Source organism: Penicillium longicatenatum, assembly GCF_028827895.1.
Source record: "Penicillium longicatenatum strain IBT 33135 chromosome Unknown contig_4_segment0_segment0, whole genome shotgun sequence".
NCBI classification, from domain to species: Eukaryota; Fungi; Ascomycota; class Eurotiomycetes; order Eurotiales; family Aspergillaceae; genus Penicillium; species Penicillium longicatenatum.
The window spans coordinates 2,501,474-2,523,326 of NW_026643122.1; the positions used below are offsets into that span (position 1 = coordinate 2,501,474).

Here is a 21,853-nt window from a genome sequence, read left to right on the forward strand (position 1 = left end):
ACTATTCATAGAAACCTTGGAAGTGGACTTTGGAACACAATGAAACAAGTGGAATCCAGGGGCGCAAGGGGACGGTTGAGGGCCTGATTGGTGGACTCGTCATATTTCATGTAATTTTCGGTAATCTATGTACCAGATGAGTCACGGGCTGACGACGACACCACGAGGGTACTTGTGGTCTCATACTGCGGACTATGTGGATCCAGGTACCGCCCTGTGTTCCCCCCCCTTAAGGTCCCCCTTTGTCCCACGGTATTTCCGGTATTCAGGGATGGCCACGCTGGCCTCTACTTAAACACGGCCATCCGCCCACTTGCTGGCCTCTTTCCAACGACACCTGGCCTCTTGACTCTTCGCTGAGTCACCACTTTCCGCTTTCTCTCCCGGTGCCCGTGATGACAACGTGGCCTTGAGTGTGTATATCCTTATGACCCTACAGGGTTCTTACCCACTCTCGATCCCATTCATCACACGGCACCATATCCTATGATCTACGAGATGTCAGACACCATCAATCCGCTGGACTTGCCAGCATCTCCGTCCTCGGAGATGTTGACCGTCTCCCCCGCAGATACCTCATTAGACACTCCGGAACCGGAGGATATTTTGGAGGATGGAGAGAAGAAGCCGACGAAGAAGAGAAAGTCCTGGGGCCAGGAACTTCCAGTCCCAAAGACCAACCTCCCACCACGGTATGTGTACCCATCTTGAAACCTCCCCTCAAAAGTGGAGATCGTGCCGGTGGCTAATATATTCCTACAGGAAACGTGCCAAGACAGACGATGAGAAAGAACAACGACGCATCGAGCGAGTTCTCCGGAATCGCGCCGCCGCACAAACGTCGCGCGAGCGCAAGAGACTCGAGATGGAGAAGTTGGAGACCGAGAAGATCAACATGGAACAACAGAACCAGTTCCTACTTCAACGGTTAACCCAGATGGAGGCGGAGAACAACCGCTTGTCTCAACAAGTGGCTCAGTTATCCGCCGAAGTCCGTGGCTCTCGCAGCACCACCCCAAAGGCTGGCTCCCCAGTCCTCGAATCCCCCACTCTCACCCCCACCTTGTTCAAGCAAGAACGGGAAGAGCTCACCATGGAGCGCATCCCATTCCCCACCCCCTCCACCGAATACTCCCCCACCCTCAAGCCTTCCACTCTGGCTGAGGCCTCCGACGCGACACAACATCCTGCAGCGGTGTTGTGTGACCTGCAGTGTCCGTCGCTGGCCTCGAAGGAGCTGGAAGTGCGCTCCCTCTCTTCGACCTCAATGTCGAGCCTTCAGCTGCAAATGACGCTGCAGCTCCTCTTTCTGACGATGACTTCCGCCGCCTTTTCCACGGTGATTCACCCTCTGAGTCAAATCCTTCATTCCCTGAAGAAGGGTTTGCCTTTGGCGTTCTCGACGGAGGAGATCTTTCAGCATTTCCCTTTGATTCTTTGGTTGATTTCGACCCCGAGTCTGTCGCCCTCGAAGGCGTCGACCCGACCGGTTTTTCGGATGAAGCTTCTCACCCGACTGCTAGCTTGCAGCCCAGCCTTGGCGCGTCCACTTCGCGATGCGACGGGCAGAGCATTGCAGCTAGCGGTTAGTGAGCAGTTTTCCCCGCAAACCGGGTCGGCCGACGCCCCGGAGGGCCGACCGCGGTGGGAGTCGTTGTTGACCATGGTCTGGGCAATCGATCGTCTCAACCAGTCGCAACCATCCCGGCGGACTGTTATGAAATCCGGCCGGCGACGCAGTTATGGAAAGAGAATCAATCAACGGAGTACACGGAGTTCTTGGAGTTCAAACATGGGGACATTACCGTCTCTGCTGGGCAAGGAATTATGAGGGAGGGATCTGTTTCATGATTATTTATTATTATATGTATACTAGCTGTGCTTTCCACGGATCAACAGAACCCAAGCCTCAAATTGACTGGCTCATTACAATTACTTCCATTGTAATCAACCCACCATCATATTTCGTATTTGACGTACATCTCGCAATATACACAGTAGAAGTCTGGATACACAGCATAGATCGCTGCCTAACAGTCAACCACGACAGCATGTAAAACGGGTGATAAAGAAATTGCTGTTTTGCCTAATCGAGTCTGGTTGATGCTAAATAGAGCGACGCTAACACTGAATGCGGTCAGTGACGTTTGCCACGCCAATCCTCCCCTCTCCAACTCCCCAGTGTCTCCGATACCAGGACACATCTTGATCCTCTCTCATAAACCTCTGCATTCTACGATCTCCAATCCCCTTCAGACACCATGGTTCGCAAGGACCCCATCTTCGAAGCCCGCACAAATGTCAAGGTGAGTTCCCCCCGCACCCCGCCATGCATATCAACACCCCCTCAAGCCCGATCAAAACAGTCACTCATCACTCTAATCCCAGCTCCACTCCAACCGCCTTAAGAAAGAGGCCATGCGTGCCGAAGCAACCTACAAATCTGAAAAAGCCAAAGCCGACAAAGCAATGAAGAACCGCGAATTCCAGATCGCCCGCATCCACGCCGGGTCCGCCGTGCGCGAGAAACGCCGCCAAGTCACCCTCAAATCCGAAGCAGCCCGGGCGGACGTCATCATCAACGAGCTCAAGGCTGCACAGAGTACCCGCGACACATCACGGACGCTAGCGCTTGCGTCACGGGGTCTGGACGCGGCGTCGAAGAGCGTGAACCTGGAGCACCTGGTGGCGCATGCGAATAATTTCCTGGCGCGATCGGAGGACTTTAAGATTGCGAGTAGTGCGATCGAGGACGTGGCGCAGGGAGTGTCTATGCAGGAGTACGGGGCTGAGGGGGAGTCCGAGGTGGATCGGATGATGGAGCAGTTGGCGGATGATGCGGGTGTCGATATGCGGAGGGCGTTGGATGCGGATCGCGCTCCCGAGGCGGAGGTCAAGGAGCAGCAGCAGCAGCAGCCTGCTGAAGTAGAGGATGGACTGGAATCGAGACTGCGGGCTTTGCGGGCTTTGACTTGAGTCTATTGACTATAGATCTGCATTTCCGCTTCCTCTTCCACCATCCTGCTCTTCACAGCCTTGTCTTGCCCCTTCTTAGTCTGCGTGCATCGAATCCTTCTACGGGTCGGATAGAAGTTTTCTTCTTTTCTGGATGGCGCTTGTTACGGCGCCCTTTACGAAGTTATGCCTTCAACTGTTTGGCGAAGGGTGTTTTGCTCGTTGTATATCGGCTTTGTCACAGGCGTTTGATCTGTATATTTTTATGTTTGTCGCCTCAAACCTTAGTCAATTCTACGCACCTTTGTTCGCCAAGGCTCGGAACTCTCCCGAGAAGTGATTGGTGCATCCGTCGCTTTGTTTAGCCTCTTTTCTAGTGCCAAGAGAAATAGAGTCTCAGGGTCAAGCGTTCAGGGTCTGGCGTCAGGGTCGGCCCTGGACCACAAGGGTTTTTTTTTTTTTTGCGAAAGCAAGAACACTCCATGATCCAGTTGACTATTTTTATGTCTATTCTTGCCTCTCCGAAGCGAGCTTAATCGACCTGGAACGGGACTCAGGGCCGAGACTATCGAGACTAACGAGCCAAACTAGAGACTAAACGAGACTAACATCAGACCCTGATTTCCACTCAAACCAAACCCTCTCATCGGAACCAATCGCATCTGCTCTCCCAAGCCCCGGGCTTGTTTAGCTCGGAGGCGAGATTTCACCTAGCCCCAAACTAGAATAACGTCGAGTGCGGCGTTGTTCGCCCCCAAAGATGGGCAGGCTCCTCATAAAGCCATGGGCGCCTGCAGGGTCTCTGCAGGCTTTTCTCTCCTCGGGGAAGTTTCAATCTATAATTCCAGGACCATTGCACAATGGCGCCTTCACGCTCGTTTTCTTATTTTCTGTCGCTCGTTTTGACATTCAACTTTTTTTCCTTCGTTTTTGCCGCCCCGTGGATCATCACTGAAGCCTACGAACAGGTCATTGAGACCCCTTATTACTACTATGAATCCAGTGTCGTCACCTCCATTGTGCAAATCGTGCCAACGGTGACTTCACTACCGGAGGCCATTTCTACAATCACTTCAATAGATGACTACTCGTCCATAACTGTGATTGAGAAACTGTACCCTACCAGCGTGGGTACACCCCTCGGTTACTATGATTACTATGACTACGACAACACGGAGAGTGGCTACCATACTACCGTCTACGTGGTGAACATCACCTACTCAGCGCCGACGGGATGCTCAACCCAATGGACCACCGCAACCCCAGTGACCGTGTACCCTCCCAATGCCGTCGAGGACTATCTCCCGACGACCGCCATGTCGACCTCAGTATCCGTGGATAACTCGAGCCCCTTCAGCCCAACCACCTACACCGTCGACTATATCTTTGTCGAACCAACCCAGATCCCAGCCGCCTCCATGAGCTACCTCAGCTCGGCGTATGCCCCGACCACCCTGTACGACGACAGCTGCTATTATTCCAGCTCCAGCTCAGGCTCCGGCAGCTACTACGGATACTATGACTACGACGACTACGAGGGAAGCTGGTTCTTCGATCCATACTGGATGGGCATCTCCCCCTTCGCGCTAACCATGATTCTCCTCTTCGGTTGGATCGGCATCTTCCTAATCGCCGGCTTCATCGAAGCCTGGGTCCGATTCCGCCGTCTCATGCTCGGCTGGCAGACCCGTCGTGGTCTCCCCCTCTGCTGGGCCTTTACTCTGATGCCTATCTCCTTCCTCCTGATCATCGCGTTCCGAAAGGGTTTCCGAGCCCGAAGCGAGACCGAGGCCGTCGCGCTCCGGGAGCAGTGGGATGGATTGGGTTTCTGGAAAAAGCTCAAGCTTTTCTTCATTTGGGGCTTCCGTTACAAGTACCCTCCTATCCTGGGTGAGGCGCCACCCCGCGTGAAGCCTAGTAAACAGCCTGGGGCGCAGGTTAGCAAGCAGCCTCGGGAGTCGCTGTTGAACCCGACCCAGCCTATGGCGACGGGGGCTAACCCGGGAACTTCTCGGGGTGTGGCCGCGGCAGACGCTGCGGATCCGGAAATGGGGGAGATTGAGAATCACTCTCACCGGTCTTCGGGTCAGGGCGAACATCCTGTTGCTGAGGCTTCGGGGGCTCTGGATGGACATCGGGATGGGGAAATTGGCCGGGCTCAGTAAATTTAGACAAGTAGTTAATGTATAGATGGTGATGCTCGTGCTTAATGTCGGAAAAAGTGATGGGTTGGACTCTGGTGAGTCAGTGGTGTATGACCATGTTGCTATCTCATGATTTGGAGATTACCCTCAGCCACACATAATTAATAATCTTGCTCCCATTAGCCTAGTTCTCTTTTCTCACCGTGACGACATCCTAACTCAAATCCCCTGCACATGAAGCGCGGACACTGAGGCTGGTGCAGAATCTAAAAATAAAAGTTCGCAGTCCTCAGCCACCGTCGAGGCTGCAGTAGCTTCGCGCTAAGTGATAGGCAACGATAGGCGGAGGCTGTACAGAGGTCCATTGCATGCGTTTTGGATATTTACTTTTTCTTTCTATCCCCGAGATGGAGTAGAGGTTATCCGAATGGTATGAGCATACGTTTAGGATACCTATCTCGACTTCGTCAGTGGATGTTATCAAACCTTTAATTAGTAAACTAGCAATATCTATCCATTAAAAAGCACTTTGAAGAATGCTTCCAATAGAATTTTGGAATATCCAATTACACGAACATGCCTCATTATAAAAACAAAGTTACTTGCAAGCGCCTTTCAACGCGCAGATATAGGTTCTCAACAAGAGCTTTGTCCACTAAGCTCGGCAGCTCCTGAAGATAATGGCGGGGTACAGAACCGCCCATTTACCACGCTAATAATCGACAAGAGTACGGAAAAACAGAATTGAAACACTTGCAATGCACCTATGCATCCTGGTATTATTAGAATGAATCCTGGTCCTCGGCTGCCTAGCCTGGCTCCAAAAATTGTACAAATTTGCCCGGTTCTCTTTGTCTTTGATTTGACTTTTGATATTGAAACCCTAATTTTAAACTCTGATTGATGTATAATGCAACGAGTCTCGGCTGGGTCGACGAGCCCGACGGACGAGGAACAGGGGCCATCCTCTCCACCTGCAGTCTGACTATCGTGCTCTGCTGCTGGTCGTCTGGCTATCCTAACATTCCTTCGAGGTCAGACGGGACGTTTAGACAAAAATTAGTCAAGATTTATCTCTTCTGTGTTGGCCTTCTTGGGCCGGAGTTCTTGCTAGTCATCGCGCTCGGGCAATGGTCCTCCGCTCGAAAATCACTCAAGGTGTGTACGTGCCCGACCATGTATTGACTGCATCTCTAATGGCGGTAGAAGTTCCATCATGCTGGTTATGAGAGCTGGACAATGATTCATGCATTCTTCGCCGATATGGGAGGGTTTCTTCTTGAAGCTCCTGGAAGCGAAGTGTTTCCTATTGATGCAGAGCAGCTGTGTCAGTTGGTCCAGGCTGGATATGTCCCGTGTCCAGATGTAGAGGTGGACGATATAAAGGATAAAAGCAAATCAGATAGCATGGCAAGGTGTCTGCTCCCCTCTCGCGGCGCATAGGTGTAATTTCTGACCGTTCTTAGAATAATTGCAGCATCACAAGCAAGCTGGTTTTTATTAAACAACTGCATTGTCCGTGCCGCGCAATCCCTTTTTCTCACGACTCTGGAGATCACCACGTTGTCGTGTATTTTGATTTTCTTTTCACCTCATACTGCTTGTATCATAAACCTCAAGATATCTCACGGGCCATGATCCTCCAGACCGATACTCCGATTGCGACCATCCGCGCAAACTTCCATCCAGAGCCCGAAGAGAAATTGCACCAGACACCGCTCGACTTTCATTCCCGCGATGAGTGGTTCTGCAGTCGCCTGTGGCGCTACTACGTCCAAGTCCTACACCGTTTACACATTCCAATATTCGCCCGACCCGGAACCGAGCCGCGGGATTACATCCCCTCCGATAGTTTCTTGTGTCCGGACAAAAAGGCAGAGATCATCTTTGCTCCGTGCATATTGTCCTTTGTGGGCATGTACATGTTCCCCTGGAATTTTGACTTCCCCACGCCCACGGAGAGGCTACTTTGGCGTGTTGCAGCAGTCTATCAAATCTTTTATGGTATTGCAGGCTCACTGACATGTTTGTATTCTGATAGATTTGTTCTTTCCAAGCCCTTGGTAGTCGTCGAGAAACCTCTCAAGCAGCGCATTCAATGGCTGGCATGGAGATTGAGGAATACCCACGTCGATCGAGATCCAGACTTGGAGATTCCGTTGAGGGTGCTGATTCTGAATTTCTGTTTGTGCGCGTTGTATATTTCGTCTCGAATGTTCATTATAGTGGAGGATCTCATTGGCCTGAGGAGTCTACCGGGAAGTGCATTCGAGACGGTTGAGTTGGTCAAAATATATTCCTCACTGGCAGATCAATGTGAGGGAATGAGATATATAGACATATACCTTTCACTAGTAAATCAACATAAACATTGAAAAAAGAAAAGAAGCTTCTGTCTAGAAAGGTCCCAAACAAAAAAAAAGAAGAAATCCAGGTCAATGATCGAATGAATATTGCTCAGTTTAATAAGCACCAGATTATTTTTGATCTCAATAAATCAAAAAATCAAAAAAAGAACCGAACGCGGGGGTCGAACCCGCAACCTTGAGATTAAGAGTCTCACGCTCTACCGATTGAGCTAGCCCGGCTGGGCTTGTTGTAAGCGTTTTCACTTAACGTAATATAAAATTGAATTTTACTCAACTCCCCCTCGTATTCCCCGAATACCCGAAGCCCCATGCATTAGGAACGCGCATGTATACATCCACATACTCCTGGCATCTGGAGGCAAATTACTCATGGAGGCCGAGTCGGTACGATCCACTCCGGGCCAACATGGGAAGCAGCCTGCCTGCTTGAACTGCCGGCGTAGCAAGATCCGCTGCAACCGACCGGAGGGCCATGAGCGCTGCGACAAATGCAGACAAAGCGATGCCGACTGTATCGTCCCCAGTCACCATCTGGGCCGTCAGAAGGGTGTAAAGAAGTGAGTTCAGTGCCTGGATTCCACAGGACGATAATGCTGATGACCCGACAGTAAACGCAAGGGGTTGGAGAAAGCCATTCACCAGATTGAACAAGCCATCAAGCGCCCCAAGCTTGATGCTCCAGGTCCTGATGATGCGCACAAAGTCATATCGGACTTGCAGGACCTACTCATCCGAGTTCAGGGCCAACTGAACAGCGAGTCGGACAGCTTCGCCGATGCGTCAGAGCGACCGCGGAACCTTCCGTCTCCGCACGACACTCATGTAGATGAGAGCTTGGCTCTTGATGATGCGGAGAATCCGCTGCAGCTACTTGCGCGAGCATCCGATTTACAGCTCTCGCCTACAGGACTGCGTCGGGAATTGAAGTCACCGCAACCGCCATTACTAGCGCCGCCAACGATCTCTCAGGATTCCGGTCCTGCGGATTCTGGAGCAAAATCATTCTTCGTCCCTGCGCGAGCCAATTTGGATATTGGACCCGATTTGGATCCGGTTGATCTTGGATTGGTCACTTTCGATGAATCCGAGTCTTTATTCTCTTTGTAGGTTCTCTTGCACTTCGAACCCGAATGCTTTTAACATTCTTTTCAGCTTTTATCAATACCTTGCTCATACACGGTGGGGATTGGATCCCTTGGTGCACACTGCATCGTTTGTGCGGGCTCAATCGGCCTTTTTATTTACTTCCATCTTGGCAGCTGCAGCGTTATTCTTACCATCTGCGGCGGCTTTATCAAAGCGACTAGGGAGGCATTGCAAATGGCTCGCTAAGCAAGTGATGGCGCAGCGGCATAGATCGGTGGAGATTGTTCTCGCGTTTATGGTGAATGTACCTTGGATGGCGCCCGGAGAGCGACTAGGTGACGATGATACGTGCTCGTACATTGCCATGGCGCTTACTGTGGCGTTGGATCTATCATTGAATAAGATCGTCACGCCATCATCTAGTTTCGACCGGGACCTTTTGAGCCGATTGGCTCGAGCCGACTGCATTGATGCGAAGAGAGCACTACATATGGATGGCTTTGATGACGTTGAACCCAACTCCGAATGGGGACGTCGACTACTGCGACGGCGGGAGAGAACGTGGATAGCGTTGTTTGTCGTCGAACGAGGGTAAAATTATCATCCCCCACTCCCCTACAACCATCTAATCCTGCTACAGTGTTTGTCTTGCTCGCGGAAGAAGCTACACCGTGCCTCCAACGGCGCTTCTCGAGCATTGCGATGTATGGCACCGTTCGGATATTGCAGACCGACGTGATGGGCCCATGAACTCCATGGCGGTCCTGCGCAGAGACCTTGTAAGTTCGAAGACGATAAATTTGGACAGGAAACTGACCATAGTAGGATGACTTATTCAGAAAGGTCAAGTCCAGCTGTGATACCTATCGGGTCGTCGACACCGGATCCGAGGCTGCTCAATCGTACGCCCCCAGGCCAGGAGGATACACTAAGGTGCTAACATTGCAACAGGATTAAATCGACCATTGAGAACTTCTACGAGCGCTGGTACAAGACATGGGTGCTGGCGATTAGCGAAGGTGGAAGTAAGCACAATTCTCCCACACTAGAAGCCTCAGCTAACAAATAGCAGCACGTTCCCTTCCACCTTATGTTGAGATCCTAGTGACCCATACTCAGCTGTCAACTTACGGAGGCGTCATCAACCATCCTACTGCACCCCTTGAAGTCAAGCGGTTCTTCCGCGCAGCCGGTCTCTCCGCCGCCCTGAATGTTCTCCGGGCTGCTATACAAGGCGAATCTCGACTCAAGTCTATGCCCAATAACACCGTCATCATGATCTCTTTTGCCGCATGCTCTGCTCTTAGTCTCAGCGTTACGCCTGGCGACAGCCGATCCAGCTTGGCGCCCAGCGTGCGGACGCTGATCGAAGAAACTGCCGGTGTTCTGGAACGAATCGGAGCTACGCCCAGCCATAGAAACGGAGCTTCTGTGTTGTACGGGCGCTTCCTGCGCGAGCTCATCCGACGGGGACCCACCCATCCTCATGCACCTGCGAGGAATCTGGATCATGACCCCTTGCTTCCGCCCCCACTGGATCAGCGACCTGTTCCAGTCCCGCCTGCGCTCCCAGCAGGGGACTTGTGGACCGAACCGATGCAGTTCTCCGCCATGTCGGACGACCAGATTATCGACGCCGTCAATCGGGCGGGAAGTGCCTTTGGGACGTCGATTCCCGACGTGCCGGTGGATGATATGCTATGCTGGGATTGGCTTGATTTTGCCAACACAGATTTTGGCTTGTAGTTTAATGTTTTTGTATATTTTCTCATGATTAATTCTGTATATATGTGGTAATGCCGATTAAACCCGATCACTGAGACCAGTACAACCTTTAAGCCAAGAAAGCCCAGGTGGAGAGTGGAGCCTCACAGCCTTGCGGTAACGTCATCGTGGACCCTGACTCGACCCTGCACCTTATTCATGCGTACATAAAACCCCAGGGTCCCAAGGTGGATCGCAGCCCGAGTCACGATTAAGATCCCAGCCTTATCATTACAGGCCTATACAATTTGTCCGCTTATTGGGAAATAAAATATCCTCTACCTGATATACCCGAGCAACCCAAGGGCCCCTAAATCGGCCTCAAACCAGTCTCAGTGTCAATCATTGCCAAATTCAAAATGGGATTCGACATGACCATGCTAGCCCCCGGTCCAGCCGGCACCTCCATGATTGGCGAAAGCAACATCGACGCCGCGGCCCGCCGAGGCTACGCGCGGAAGCAGCGCGAGCAGCGCGAAGCCGCGGCGAAACTTGAGGCTAATGGCAACCCGAAAGAAAAAGATAGCGATGCACAGTCCGAGAAGACATTGACAGCGCAGAGCAATGTGGAAGATGATAAGACGAATGACGATACGTTCAGTATGGCTTCTACTCAGGTTGGGAGTACGAAACGTGAGAGTGGGATACGGGGAACTTGGGATCGAGTGAAAGGAAAGTTTCGATAGTGGCGTCTTTCATAATCTCGGGGGGTTTAGAAGTAGAGACCGAGACAATCAGAGCAAACCTTCCAGCAAACAAGCTCCTAATGCGGAATCCGGGGAAAAGCGGGGAAAAAAACCCTTACGCTCGGACCTATAAATGACAGCCGTCAGCTTGTGCTCCTTTCCCTTTCACCAGCATTGAAACTCTCTCACAAACATTGGCATCTTATAGATCCTCATGGACCCTAAATCTGGGATCATGGAGCTGGAGACCAAGCCGGGAGCTCTGGATCGATTTGGCAATTATGAACACCAGGAGAAGCTGACTCGCCGCTTGCTGTTGAAGCTGGATTTTCGGTAAGCCCCTTTCCATGCCCATGGTGGATGATTCTGAGGGATTGACAGCTAATACGAATACAGGATTCTGCCTATACTCGCTCTCCTTTTCCTCTGCTCATTCCTCGATCGGACCAACGTTGGAAATGCCAAAATCATTGGCTTGGAAACGGATCTCAACATTACCGACCACCAATACGACATTGGATTGACTGTCTTTTATCTGTTTTATGTCTGCAGGTGGGGTGAATTACGTTGAATGATGATATAAATATATACTGATGATTTTAGTGAGCTCCCGAGTAATCTCGTGCTCAAGAAAGCGTCCCCGAAATTATGGCTGCCGTTCCTGACCATCGTGTGGGGGATTATCACCATGTGCTTGGGCTTTGTACAGAATTATGGTGGATTCGTGGCCGTTCGCGCTCTGTTGGGCATTGCGGAAGGTGGACTGTTACCGGGCATGGTGAGGGACCTGAAAGACTTGGAATGTGAGAATCGATCTAATACTCCTAGGTGCTGTATCTGTCTTCCTTCTATAGGCGGACAGACTTGGCTCTCCGCATCGGTCTGTTCTATACCGCCGCATCTTTGTCAGGCGCTTTTGGAGGTGAGTACTCTGTACTCGCGAACTGGATAGTGTTCTCATTGCTTTTTCTTTCAGGTCTTCTTGCCCGTGGACTCGCAGAAATTGCTCCGCGAGGAGGATTGGAGGGCTGGAGGTGGATCCTTATCATCGAGGGCCTCCTTGTAAGCAATTAACCCTGCCGGGCTCCACAAAGCAGCTACTAACAAGATAGACCTTTGCATGCGGCGCGCTGAGTTTCTTCCTCCTTCCCAACTCTCTGGAGTCGGCGTCTTTCTTGACAGCCGAAGAGAGGGAGTTTGGTCGCGAAAGATTGATGTTAGACAATCCCGTAAGCGTGGATGGGTATGTATCTAATACTTAACCTCCCTGTGAAGACTGCGCTAATTCGAATAGAAATTTGGCTGCCGAGGAGCAATCATTCATGTGGTCGGAGGTGCGACGAGGCATTTTCTGTGTGCAACTCTGGCTCTCAGCGTCTGCTTATTTCTCCATTTTGTCTGGTCTTTACTCATTTGGTCTATTCGTAAGTCTTCCCGGATCCAGCAAATCCAAGTCACTAATTCTGTAGCTCCCAACCATCATCAAAAATCTTGGATTTGCCAAAGATGCAAATGAAGTCCAGTTGTGGTCTGTCATTCCTTATGCAGTGGCAGCCGTCGTTACAGGTAGGATATCCTCCTGGGAGTAACGTCATATGCTGACGGATCTAGTCATTGTGGCCTTTATATCGGATCGTCTACACCTTCGAGGCGTGGTCATGCTGTTTACATTGCCCATTGCCATTATTGGCTATGCTGTAATTGCAAACGTTGACTCCCCACACGTCCAATATGGCATGACCTTTCTCATGGCGACCGGGCAGTATGCTAGTGTTCCATGTATCTTGGTGTGGATGTCAAACAACTCGGCGGGTCACTATAAACGAGCCACCACGTCAGCACTGCAGTTGGCCATCGCGAATTGCGGAGGGTTTGTTGCAAGTACGCTTCAAGTCCAGATCTGTGTCTTTTCCTAGACTGATATATGACAGCTTTCAACTATCCTAGCAAGGATGGCCCGCAGTTCCATCGGGGACACACCATTATCCTTGGATTACTCGTCTTTGCGTGGTTTATGTGAGTAAGAGACTATGCATTGCTTGGTGAAGTACTGACAATAGCAGGATCCTATTCAATGTCCTTTACTGCGCCAAAGTCAATCGTGATAAACGGAATGGCAAGTATGATCAATACGCAGGGTATAATGACGACCGCAACCCGGAGTTCAAGATGGTGTTGTGATCATGAACGTCTAGCCTGTAAACCTCTGAAGAATGACGTGAACATATGAGATGAATATATGAAGTTGATTTCACCAACGAGAGCTCCAGTCATCCTTTGTAGCCGCATACAAATCATCCACATTAAGATAATCCACCTCACGCACCAGGCCCGCCAGACTTAACTTCACTATGCGAGCTGAATGTACCCCAGCACCACACCTTCAAGCCTCTTGCATGAGCTGCATTGATCTGACTCTGCAGTCTGGCCAACTGATCCTGTGCCAACCGACCTAGCAGGAGAGGACCGATCGCCTTCCGAAAGTTGACAGAGGCATAGTCACTGTCTTCACATTATACATAAATTGTTCATTTCCCGAGATTCTTCAATTGAAAAATCAAAGCCAGGGTCCATAAGGGAGTTTGTCTAAAGATGCATCGTAGAAGATGTCCCAGTTTGTAACAGTGGCTACCATACGATGAAACAGTGCATCGCCCGTAGCAACGACCGTGATCGAATGGGAAACCCTATCAGAGCCATTGAATTAAATCAAGAGCCCTCTTTTCCGGTAATGTTACCAATTCTTTCATCACCGTCCACGTATAGCCCTGCTTTGAGATCGATCAGAAGGACCAACGTCTGTTTGTTTCGTTGGCGAACACGCCGACGAATCCATGCCTTGTCCCCGACCCAAAGGTATTGACTCAGTGAAGGTATGTTGGTCCAGTATCTCTAGCATTGCATAAGTTTAAAGACTGCACAACGTGAGGCCCTCCACAGTGTCAAAGATTGGATGACCTCCGCGAAGATCAGCACCATCCAACCAGGTGTCCGGCTTCGCACTGCTGCGTTCTGCCACCAGAGTCGAGTGTAAGGGGACATGGTACCGGCAATCCTTGTACGAGTGATGAAAACCGGATGAGTACCGTGGGTATACCAACTTGAGAAGAGGGAGGGTCGATGACCCATGAGACCCAGACGGCCCTCTTGTCTACAAGAGAGGATATTATCCTATGCAAGCGAGACAAGTGTTGCGACTGTGCCGCCTCGTCAGTGAGTCTGGTCTTCTCAATCGACGAATCAATGCGAGAGTACCTCATTGTCGAGGACTTTGAAGATTGACTCTCCAGCCGAACGTGTTCAGGGGTGATAAGGAATTCATTCTCGGGAATGGAGGGAAGCAGAATTACCCTGGACGAGTACGAAGTATAGGTGGAACGCATGACAAAATGCCAAGCGTTACGAAAGCTTGATCAATATAGGCTTTGACCACTGGCGATCTTATAGATTAAATGCATATATCTTGGCTAAATGGTTGCCTGGATAGTGGGGAAATGAGTTTAAGCGAAGCTGTTAAAGCGTCTGCCTAACAATACACGCGTTACTTCCAACGACTATCGGAGAAATGTTCATCTCGGGTTTAGCGAATGCTATTTTCGTTGCTCTAGTAAAGATCAGATTTAATATGAAAGTCCAACTTGCGCGTATCTCCAATCGCTTTATCCAGTCTAGAAATCCAATGTATCCGTAATTTATCCAGCTCAGCGTGTGCAGACTGCGAGTGACCAGCACAATCTGCCGAGTCTACTGAGTCTCCTCGTCATTCTCCGCAGCTCGCTTGCGCCGTTGCTCGGCTTCCTTGGGGGCAAAGGTGAATAACATGCCGAGGTCGTAAACAACCTTCAAGCAACCGGCCAACATGAAGGAGACACCGAACATGTGGTTCCGGGACAGAATGCCCGTAATCAGGGGACCGAGACTTTGGGTCGTGGTTTTGACCACGTTGACCGCGCCCATGATGGCCGTCCGCTTATCCGATGGCAGGGCCGCAGCGAGGAAGGCCCCCCGCGGAGCCACATCCATACTTTGCGAACAGGCGCGCAGAACAAGGAAGGTCAGTGCGAGCGGAAGATTATTGGGCACTGAGATCAAGGCAAGGCAGATAGCCGATGGCAGGTGAGTGAAGACCATAGTCTAGCATAGTTAGCCTAGCACGCAATCACAAGTCGGGATGAAAGCATACCTTGACATTTCCGATGCGCCTGGCAATTGAAGTCGCGACGAGCATAGAGGCCGCGGAAATACTGCTGGTGAAGAAGAAGATAGTGCCCAGCTCGCCCTCGGGCAGGTTGAACTTTTGGTGGAAGAAGTATGTCATCCATGACCTGGTGGGATTAGCAAGAGCATGTCTCAGCGGAGGGAATACACTTACAGGGATGCCAATCCAGAAGCAAACGCGTCCAGTCCGAACAGAATGAACAATCGGATAACCAAACCCCACAGGTCTCCCTCGATCGTGGACCAAAGCGACTTTTTCTTGGGAGCCTCTTGCTCGGCAGCGTTGGAATCGGCCAAGAGCGGACGGGTCTCCCCATTCTGCTGCTCCGGCGCCTCTTCCTTCTCAGCCTCCACATTGCGAGTCAGACCCAGCGTCAGAATAAACTTGACCACCCCGACACCCGCATAGATAAAGAAGACCATCCGACAAGCGGGGATAAACTCCCATCCATGCAAAGCCTGCAGCGAACTGATAATCCATCCGCAGACAAGCTGACCGAGCGCGGTACCGGCGGTACCGACCAGCGAATACCAGGCGAAAACATCGCTCAACTTCTCATGCGCGGTCAAATGGGCCAAAGTCGACTCCTCCACAGCACGGAAGGGTCCGATTTCATTACCACTACACAAGTCAATACGCCAACATGACGCGTGAAACGACACACAACTTACCTAGGACTAATAACACCAAAGACAGCGGCAGCCAAAAGAATCCAATAATTCCCCGTCAACGCAAACACAATACCACTCGCAGCCATCAACAGCGATCCTAACGAAAGGACAGCCTTGCGACCCATCGCATCAGCGAAAAGAGTCAAGAAGAAACTGATCACAACATCTCCGACCAGAGTGAGTGTCATGAAAAGACCGATCCGGTCATCGGAGATACCAATGGCGGACAGATACGACGCGAGAATCAGAGTCGAGCCGCCGTACGCGAACAGGCGGACGAAGCGCTGAGCGCAGAGGAACTTGACGTCGCGGGGCGACCGCCACATTGTGAGAAGACCCAGTTCATCCAGCGAGCGGGCAACGACGCGCCCCGCGCGTGATTGTTCTGCCATTGTTGGAGGTTGACGGTTGCCAAGAAGAATCAGCTCCAGATCAACAAGATAAAATGAGCGGAACGTTTTGCCGTTTTGACGTTAGATCAGTGGAGCCTCTAGGCAACTACGTATCTTGATGATTGGATCACGTTTCGTGATTTCTTCATTCTTGATTACAGTAAACGGAACACATATATACAGGAGAATAAAATATTACTCGCTCTTTGGGGGCCACTTCACTCGTCGTTCCGCCCGAACATACAGATTATTCGGTCGAATCAACTGGAACATCGGATCATACTCGATTGGCCCGTCATTCTCTCGGATAAACTTGTACCGATAAACAAGCTTCGGCAAGAACACTTTGACCTCCTGCAACGCAAAGTTGAATCCAATGCACATACGCGGTCCCGCAGCGAAGGGAATGTAAGCCGCCTTGTGACGGTTCTTGACCTCGTCGCGATCCCAGCGATCGGGATCAAACCGCGCAGGATTATCCCAGACTGCGGGGTTATTGTGTACATGGTGCAAGGCGGGGATGACAATCGAGTCCTGGGGAAGTTTGTACCCCCCTGGGAGGATCATGTCGACCTTTGCGGTGCGAGCCGGTTGGTAGGAGGGATTGTGGCGACGCTGAGTCTCCTTGATAAACTTGTCCATAAAGGTAAGTTGGTCGGTGAGATCGGCGGTGATCTGCGTATCGGCGTCGATGTCGTGGTCGATGAGCTCTTGGAGCAAGCGATCTTGCATACCCTCGTAGTTGACTAAGGAGTAGATCAACCAGGAGAGTAGGGAGCTGGTGGTGGTGAACCCAGCGCCGGTGGCCACGACTAGCGCTTGCATCAAGCTGGTTTTCGGCAGTTTTTCTCCCTTGTTATCCGTGGCACGAATGGCGTAGTCTGTCACCATTAGCTTTGTCTTTACCTAGGAGAAGGCTTGTTACTCACCGACCATGTTGGATGCTTTTAGAGCCGCATCCTGGAGAGGAAGGTCCTCGATACCTCCACGTGAAGCGTTCGCGATAGACTCATTGACCATCTCAATAATTCGTCCTCGGGCGTTACGCAGTTTCTGCGGATCTCCAAATGGCAATTTGCCGTACCAGTCTCCCCATGCGGCCACCTTCTTATTCAGAGTAAGAGATTCCGCGATGCGGTACACGAGCTCATGAGACGGAGCATTCGGCGATGTAAAGTGATTAAAGTCGATACCCAGAACCAGCTTGCCCACAGCTTGCGAGCCCAGCTTCAACATGTACTGGTAAACGTTCCATGCTTCTCCTTCCTCATCAAAGTGATCGAACACCGAGAAAGCATCTTCGACAGTCTGCTGCATGGTCGGCGCATAATGGCGGACGGCCTTGGGACCCAGAGCCGGGGGAAGGAACTTGTGAGCGGCTCGCCATTCCGGAGTATCAGTATCTCCTAAGAAGACACCGGCGTCTTGGTTCTTGATCGGGTATAAGGGGTGTGACTCGTTGATCTTCTTGGTGAAAAAGTCGGACTCGGAGAAGACGATCTGAGACAGTTGAGGATCGTTGGTCTGGTAGATCGTACGACCCATGTTGGTGGTTTTGAAAATGGGACCATATTGATCAAAGAGACGCTGGTGGTTTCCTAAGTGATCGGGGTAGACTTCAAAGAAGTTGCCCACGAATGGAAGACCCTTGGGACCGGGAATCTCTCGCACGGCCTTGCCATCGATGGCGATTGCAATGGGCACTTCACTCGAGAGAATATCTGATGGAGTGGAAAGCTCTGCATCGTCTGTCTGGAAGGAGATTCCTATAATCATGTTAGCTGGAACATAGTAGTATACTCTAGCAGGAAAACATACCACTTGGCTCAACAATGGCAAACTGTCCGGCGATCCAGAGTTGAATGCCGGCATAATCGAGTGTTGATTCCAACTCGACATTCTGAGCGGAAGCACTGGGTTCACCCAGGAAGTAGAACTGCTTCACCGACATCGTTGGGTAAGTATGAGGGTCTGTGTCGAGGAAAAGGTTCGACGGAACCATATTTATAAAAACATAGCATAATTCGCGCATGAAATGGAACTGCCATTTTGAGCCCTAGGGTGGACTCCACCAATTCCTTGATTGAAATGAAAAAAGATAGGGGAATTGTATAATTCCAGATTTTCATAGCATAGAAGCAAAACTAGACCTGGCAGCCTGATTGCCTGCCTCGGTACTTTCTGTGTTTTAGATCTTGGTCCCACTTTTGTGTTCAAATCAAGCCATGATCGTCGACCAGACCCGCTTGCAATGGCGTCTCCGATAAAGAAAGTCTACGCTTTCCCTTATATGGATCATAAAAGAAGAGTCTTTCGGGATGTAAGTGGATTCGGTATCGGGTTCTCGAACACCGTTGCCGTCTTGCCGATTTTATCTCGGCTTCTCATTTCCACTCCGAGGCATAATGGATTTCGTTAGATTGGTTGGCGTTTTATGCATTAATTGCGGTATTTGTTTCACATAATTATCGGTGGATGATCCAGACGAAGAGCTCCATTTTATTTCAAGTTCATTGTTCATCCTTTTCACTCGTTCACCTATCATGGCTGCAGAGAAAGAACTAAAGGCCCAATGGCGAGTCGAGACTGAGCTGCCAGAGTATACGCTGAAGGAGGTTGCAGCGCATAATACCAAGAGTGACACATGGATTGTTATCCACGGACAAGGTAATTGCTCTTATTGTTCAGAGCCGGAACCGTCCTAACGTTGATAGTCTTTGATATCACTGAATACCTGCAAGACCACCCAGGCGGTGCAGAGGTGTTGATCGAGACAGCGGGCACAGATGCCACCGCTGCTTACGAGGATGTTGGTCATTCAGAGGATGCGCGTGAGATTATGCAGCCCTACCTTGTGGGTGTACTCAAGGATGCCCAGCAGTACGTTCGACCACAGGCCGTTCGTGTGGTATCACAGAAGGAGCCAGAGAAGAAGTCCTCCCGAAGCCCTGCAGGACTCGTTGCCGGCGCATTGGCCGTGATTCTACCAGTCCTCTATGTTTGCAGTCGGGGAAAGCTTCATTCGCACATGGGAACTCTCTCCCAACTGCTGCCTCACCAACTGAAGGGATTCCGTCTTCCCAGGGGTGGCTTTGTGAATGGATTCCTTGCCGCAAGCACCATCAGCGGAGCGATCGGAATCTTAGTCGCAAAACAAGCCAGCCGATTCACTAAGATTGATTCTGGTTTCATGCGCTACCCACCCCGCATGAAGGCTAAGAAGGTGATTCGTGCCGATCCTCACTTGACCCGCGGATTCCTCGAGCCGCAGCAATACCAGAGTCTCCCTCTGGTGCAAAAGGACCAGCTTTCAGCGAATGTCTACCGCTTCGTCTTCGCTCTACCTAACGCCAATGGTGTGCTCGGTCTGCCCATCGGACAACACGTTGCCATCAAGGCCATCGTCGACGGCAAGTCAGTGACACGCTCATACACCCCAACCTCGAACAACCTCGATCGGGGCCGCCTCGAATTAGTCGTGAAGTGCTACCCAGAAGGTCTCCTGAGTGGCCGGTACCTCGCCGGACTATCTGTGGGCGATGAAGTGGAGTTCCGCGGACCCAAGGGCGCCATGCGCTACCACAACGGACTCTGCCGCAAGATAGGCATGGTGGCTGGCGGCACAGGAATTACCCCAATGTACCAAGTGATCCGCGCCATTTGCGAAAACGACACCGACACGACGGAGGTGAGCCTGATCTACGCAAACCGCAGCGAAGCTGATATTCTGCTGCGCGAAGAGCTGGAATCATTCGCCCGTCGATACCCCCAGAATCTCAAGATCTGGTACATGCTCGACACGGCACCAGAAGACTGGGCATACGGAACAGGACATGTGGACCGCGATGTCCTTGAAAAGCATCTTCCAGCGCAATCGCCCGACACCAAGATTTTCCTGTGTGGGCCTCCAGGCATGGTCACAGCGACCAAGAAAAACTTGGCAGGACTCGGGTTCACCAAGCCAGGACCGGTATCGAAGATGAGCGACGAGATTTTCTGTTTCTAAAGCCGAGGTAGAATCATTATTTTAATTAGTGTTGATTTAGTGTTGGTCCTAGTTCTTCATCAGTGGAGTCAATTTCGAGAGTTTGACAAATCAGGTTCGAGAGAAGGTTCATCATTCCCGGACGTCATTCTGGAAAGCGTTAACGCGTCCGATACCCAACAAAAGCGAAGAAATTGTAAATAGACCCGCTTGTCAAGCCGCACCCGAGTCTCCACTCGAGTCCGAGACTTTGTTTCGGGCCGAGTACTTCACTGCGATAACGATGAACCGAGGCAAGTTTGGCCTGCGCGGTTCTAAAACGCGTCAATGTGGGTCCTCGAAGCCAGAATACTGTACAGCATAGAGAAGTGGGTCAGTTGAGCGGAAGTTATGCGAGTACAAAGTACGATGATGGATGAGAAGAAGACAGCAGAACAAACTCCCCAAGGAGAGAAGATCTTACTGAGACGTAGGCAGTCACCCCACGTGACAACGTCGTGCGTGCAACATCAAAGCACCAATGATAGGTGTAAAAGAAGCTAGGTTGCTTTTGCAGACTATCTAATGCTACTTATGAGACGGGCGGACACTCACGTGACAACCGTGCCTATAACAACCAATAGCAAAAATGTGTATTTGAGTATTCATTCTCGGCCTAGTAAGAGGTCTTGAAGAAGCTCCTTCGATTCTCAACCGATATCTTGTTTCATCCCTATAGAGGTTCAGACTGTCTGTTATTCCCTTGACTGGGAGTGCTGCGATGGGAACGCAAATCACGGTGAAAGCTCTCTGAGTTCTCTAAGGGATCAGGGGGTAACCGTCTCTCATGAGGAGAGATAATGCCACGTGGCTCGATATTCTACCTAGTTGCCGATGCAAAAAACTTGATTGGAGCCATGCAAACTTCCTAGGGCGAATCACACGTCTAACCCAGCATTTGACATGCTACCATTTGATAGGTGTAAATGAAGCTGAAGCTTGAGTTGAAGCTATCCGGGACTAGTTATGGAGCTGGTGGTCACGAGAGGTGACCGCCTTGGGATACAGAATGCACACAACAAGTCCCGGGAACAAAAAAGCTAGCGATCTCGCTAGCAGGAAGCAATACTGATCGGTGAAGAACCGAAAAGAAAGAATCGGGGCGTGGGGATAGTCAACCATGCTGCAACCCCTGACGACAGTTCGAAAGGATAACGTGTAAGAATATGCGAAGACTGAATGATCCTACTTCCCAGTCCATAGGATGTGGGATTGCCCACAAATTGGGCATATCCGAAGGAGTCAAGGAGCTGGAACTTCAAAGCTTAAAGCGTAACGAATAAGGAAAGGCTGGAGCTTGCAACTTGGGCTTTTGTACTATCCTGAGCATCTCTCTGGGTCGCTGAAGTGTCTCGATTGAACCTCAGAAGCTGAGCAGCTGTTGACATGCCCACGAGGACCGTATTGCCCAGACTATCTTGTCTGGGTTGGCACGGGAACCTGCTTGCCTTTAATCACCTCTATGCCGTGAATCTGCGCCTAAGGCTTCAGCTATGTCAGCATTTTGATCAAGCTTTAGGGGTTGTAAACGCACTTTGCATGC

The 21,853-nt window shown here is 50.8% G+C and overlaps 12 protein-coding genes across 12 annotated transcripts; 7 read left to right on the top strand and 5 right to left on the bottom strand.

Moving 5' to 3' along the window:
- Positions 1-486: 486 nt before the first annotated feature.
- Positions 487-1,831, top strand: hacA (transcription factor HAC1; the record flags this gene model as incomplete). The annotated part of the gene is made up of 2 exons (XM_057118136.1): positions 487-692; positions 763-1,831. The coding sequence occupies 2 exons, from the start codon at positions 487-489 to the stop codon at positions 1,829-1,831; spliced, it is 1,275 nt and encodes a 424-aa protein (XP_056971171.1).
- A 430-nt stretch (positions 1,832-2,261) lies between these two features.
- N7484_007750 (putative SNF7 family protein Fti1/Did2) lies at positions 2,262-2,976 on the top strand (the record flags this gene model as incomplete). The annotated part of the gene is made up of 2 exons (XM_057118137.1): positions 2,262-2,306; positions 2,389-2,976. The coding sequence occupies 2 exons, from the start codon at positions 2,262-2,264 to the stop codon at positions 2,974-2,976; spliced, it is 633 nt and encodes a 210-aa protein (XP_056971172.1).
- An 839-nt stretch (positions 2,977-3,815) lies between these two features.
- N7484_007751 (uncharacterized protein) lies at positions 3,816-5,120 on the top strand (the record flags this gene model as incomplete). Its single annotated transcript, XM_057118138.1, has 1 exon — positions 3,816-5,120. The coding sequence occupies one exon, from the start codon at positions 3,816-3,818 to the stop codon at positions 5,118-5,120; it is 1,305 nt and encodes a 434-aa protein (XP_056971173.1).
- A 2,717-nt stretch (positions 5,121-7,837) lies between these two features.
- N7484_007752 (Zn(II)2Cys6 transcription factor) lies at positions 7,838-10,300 on the top strand (the record flags this gene model as incomplete). Its single annotated transcript, XM_057118139.1, has 7 exons — positions 7,838-8,025; positions 8,077-8,571; positions 8,621-9,145; positions 9,195-9,333; positions 9,380-9,456; positions 9,506-9,579; positions 9,627-10,300. The coding sequence occupies 7 exons, from the start codon at positions 7,838-7,840 to the stop codon at positions 10,298-10,300; spliced, it is 2,172 nt and encodes a 723-aa protein (XP_056971174.1).
- Positions 10,301-10,677: 377 nt separating this feature from the next.
- N7484_007753 (uncharacterized protein) lies at positions 10,678-11,004 on the top strand (the record flags this gene model as incomplete). The annotated part of the gene is made up of 1 exon (XM_057118140.1): positions 10,678-11,004. The coding sequence occupies one exon, from the start codon at positions 10,678-10,680 to the stop codon at positions 11,002-11,004; it is 327 nt and encodes a 108-aa protein (XP_056971175.1).
- Positions 11,005-11,218: 214 nt separating this feature from the next.
- Positions 11,219-13,185, top strand: N7484_007754 (uncharacterized protein; the record flags this gene model as incomplete). The annotated part of the gene is made up of 11 exons (XM_057118141.1): positions 11,219-11,337; positions 11,401-11,556; positions 11,608-11,782; positions 11,833-11,926; positions 11,981-12,066; positions 12,117-12,247; positions 12,299-12,428; positions 12,474-12,570; positions 12,616-12,885; positions 12,936-13,020; positions 13,065-13,185. The coding sequence occupies 11 exons, from the start codon at positions 11,219-11,221 to the stop codon at positions 13,183-13,185; spliced, it is 1,464 nt and encodes a 487-aa protein (XP_056971176.1).
- A 137-nt stretch (positions 13,186-13,322) lies between these two features.
- Positions 13,323-13,536, bottom strand: N7484_007755 (uncharacterized protein; the record flags this gene model as incomplete). Its single annotated transcript, XM_057118142.1, is given in 2 exon segments — positions 13,323-13,510; positions 13,524-13,536. The coding sequence occupies 2 exon segments, from the start codon at positions 13,534-13,536 to the stop codon at positions 13,323-13,325; spliced, it is 201 nt and encodes a 66-aa protein (XP_056971177.1).
- A 25-nt stretch (positions 13,537-13,561) lies between these two features.
- Positions 13,562-13,903, bottom strand: N7484_007756 (uncharacterized protein; the record flags this gene model as incomplete). The annotated part of the gene is made up of 2 exons (XM_057118143.1): positions 13,562-13,691; positions 13,758-13,903. 2 exons carry the CDS (start codon positions 13,901-13,903, stop codon positions 13,562-13,564), a joined length of 276 nt encoding a protein of 91 aa, XP_056971178.1.
- A 9-nt stretch (positions 13,904-13,912) lies between these two features.
- N7484_007757 (uncharacterized protein) lies at positions 13,913-14,264 on the bottom strand (the record flags this gene model as incomplete). The annotated part of the gene is made up of 2 exons (XM_057118144.1): positions 13,913-14,104; positions 14,130-14,264. The coding sequence occupies 2 exons, from the start codon at positions 14,262-14,264 to the stop codon at positions 13,913-13,915; spliced, it is 327 nt and encodes a 108-aa protein (XP_056971179.1).
- Positions 14,265-14,748: 484 nt separating this feature from the next.
- N7484_007758 (putative MFS transporter) lies at positions 14,749-16,286 on the bottom strand (the record flags this gene model as incomplete). Its single annotated transcript, XM_057118145.1, has 4 exons — positions 14,749-15,138; positions 15,188-15,329; positions 15,377-15,844; positions 15,895-16,286. The coding sequence occupies 4 exons, from the start codon at positions 16,284-16,286 to the stop codon at positions 14,749-14,751; spliced, it is 1,392 nt and encodes a 463-aa protein (XP_056971180.1).
- Positions 16,287-16,481: 195 nt separating this feature from the next.
- N7484_007759 (cytochrome P450) lies at positions 16,482-18,237 on the bottom strand (the record flags this gene model as incomplete). The annotated part of the gene is made up of 3 exons (XM_057118146.1): positions 16,482-17,167; positions 17,216-18,052; positions 18,105-18,237. 3 exons carry the CDS (start codon positions 18,235-18,237, stop codon positions 16,482-16,484), a joined length of 1,656 nt encoding a protein of 551 aa, XP_056971181.1.
- Positions 18,238-18,829: 592 nt separating this feature from the next.
- On the top strand, positions 18,830-20,292 carry N7484_007760 (putative cytochrome b5 reductase; the record flags this gene model as incomplete). The annotated part of the gene is made up of 2 exons (XM_057118147.1): positions 18,830-18,953; positions 19,001-20,292. The coding sequence occupies 2 exons, from the start codon at positions 18,830-18,832 to the stop codon at positions 20,290-20,292; spliced, it is 1,416 nt and encodes a 471-aa protein (XP_056971182.1).
- Positions 20,293-21,853: the final 1,561 nt, after the last annotated feature.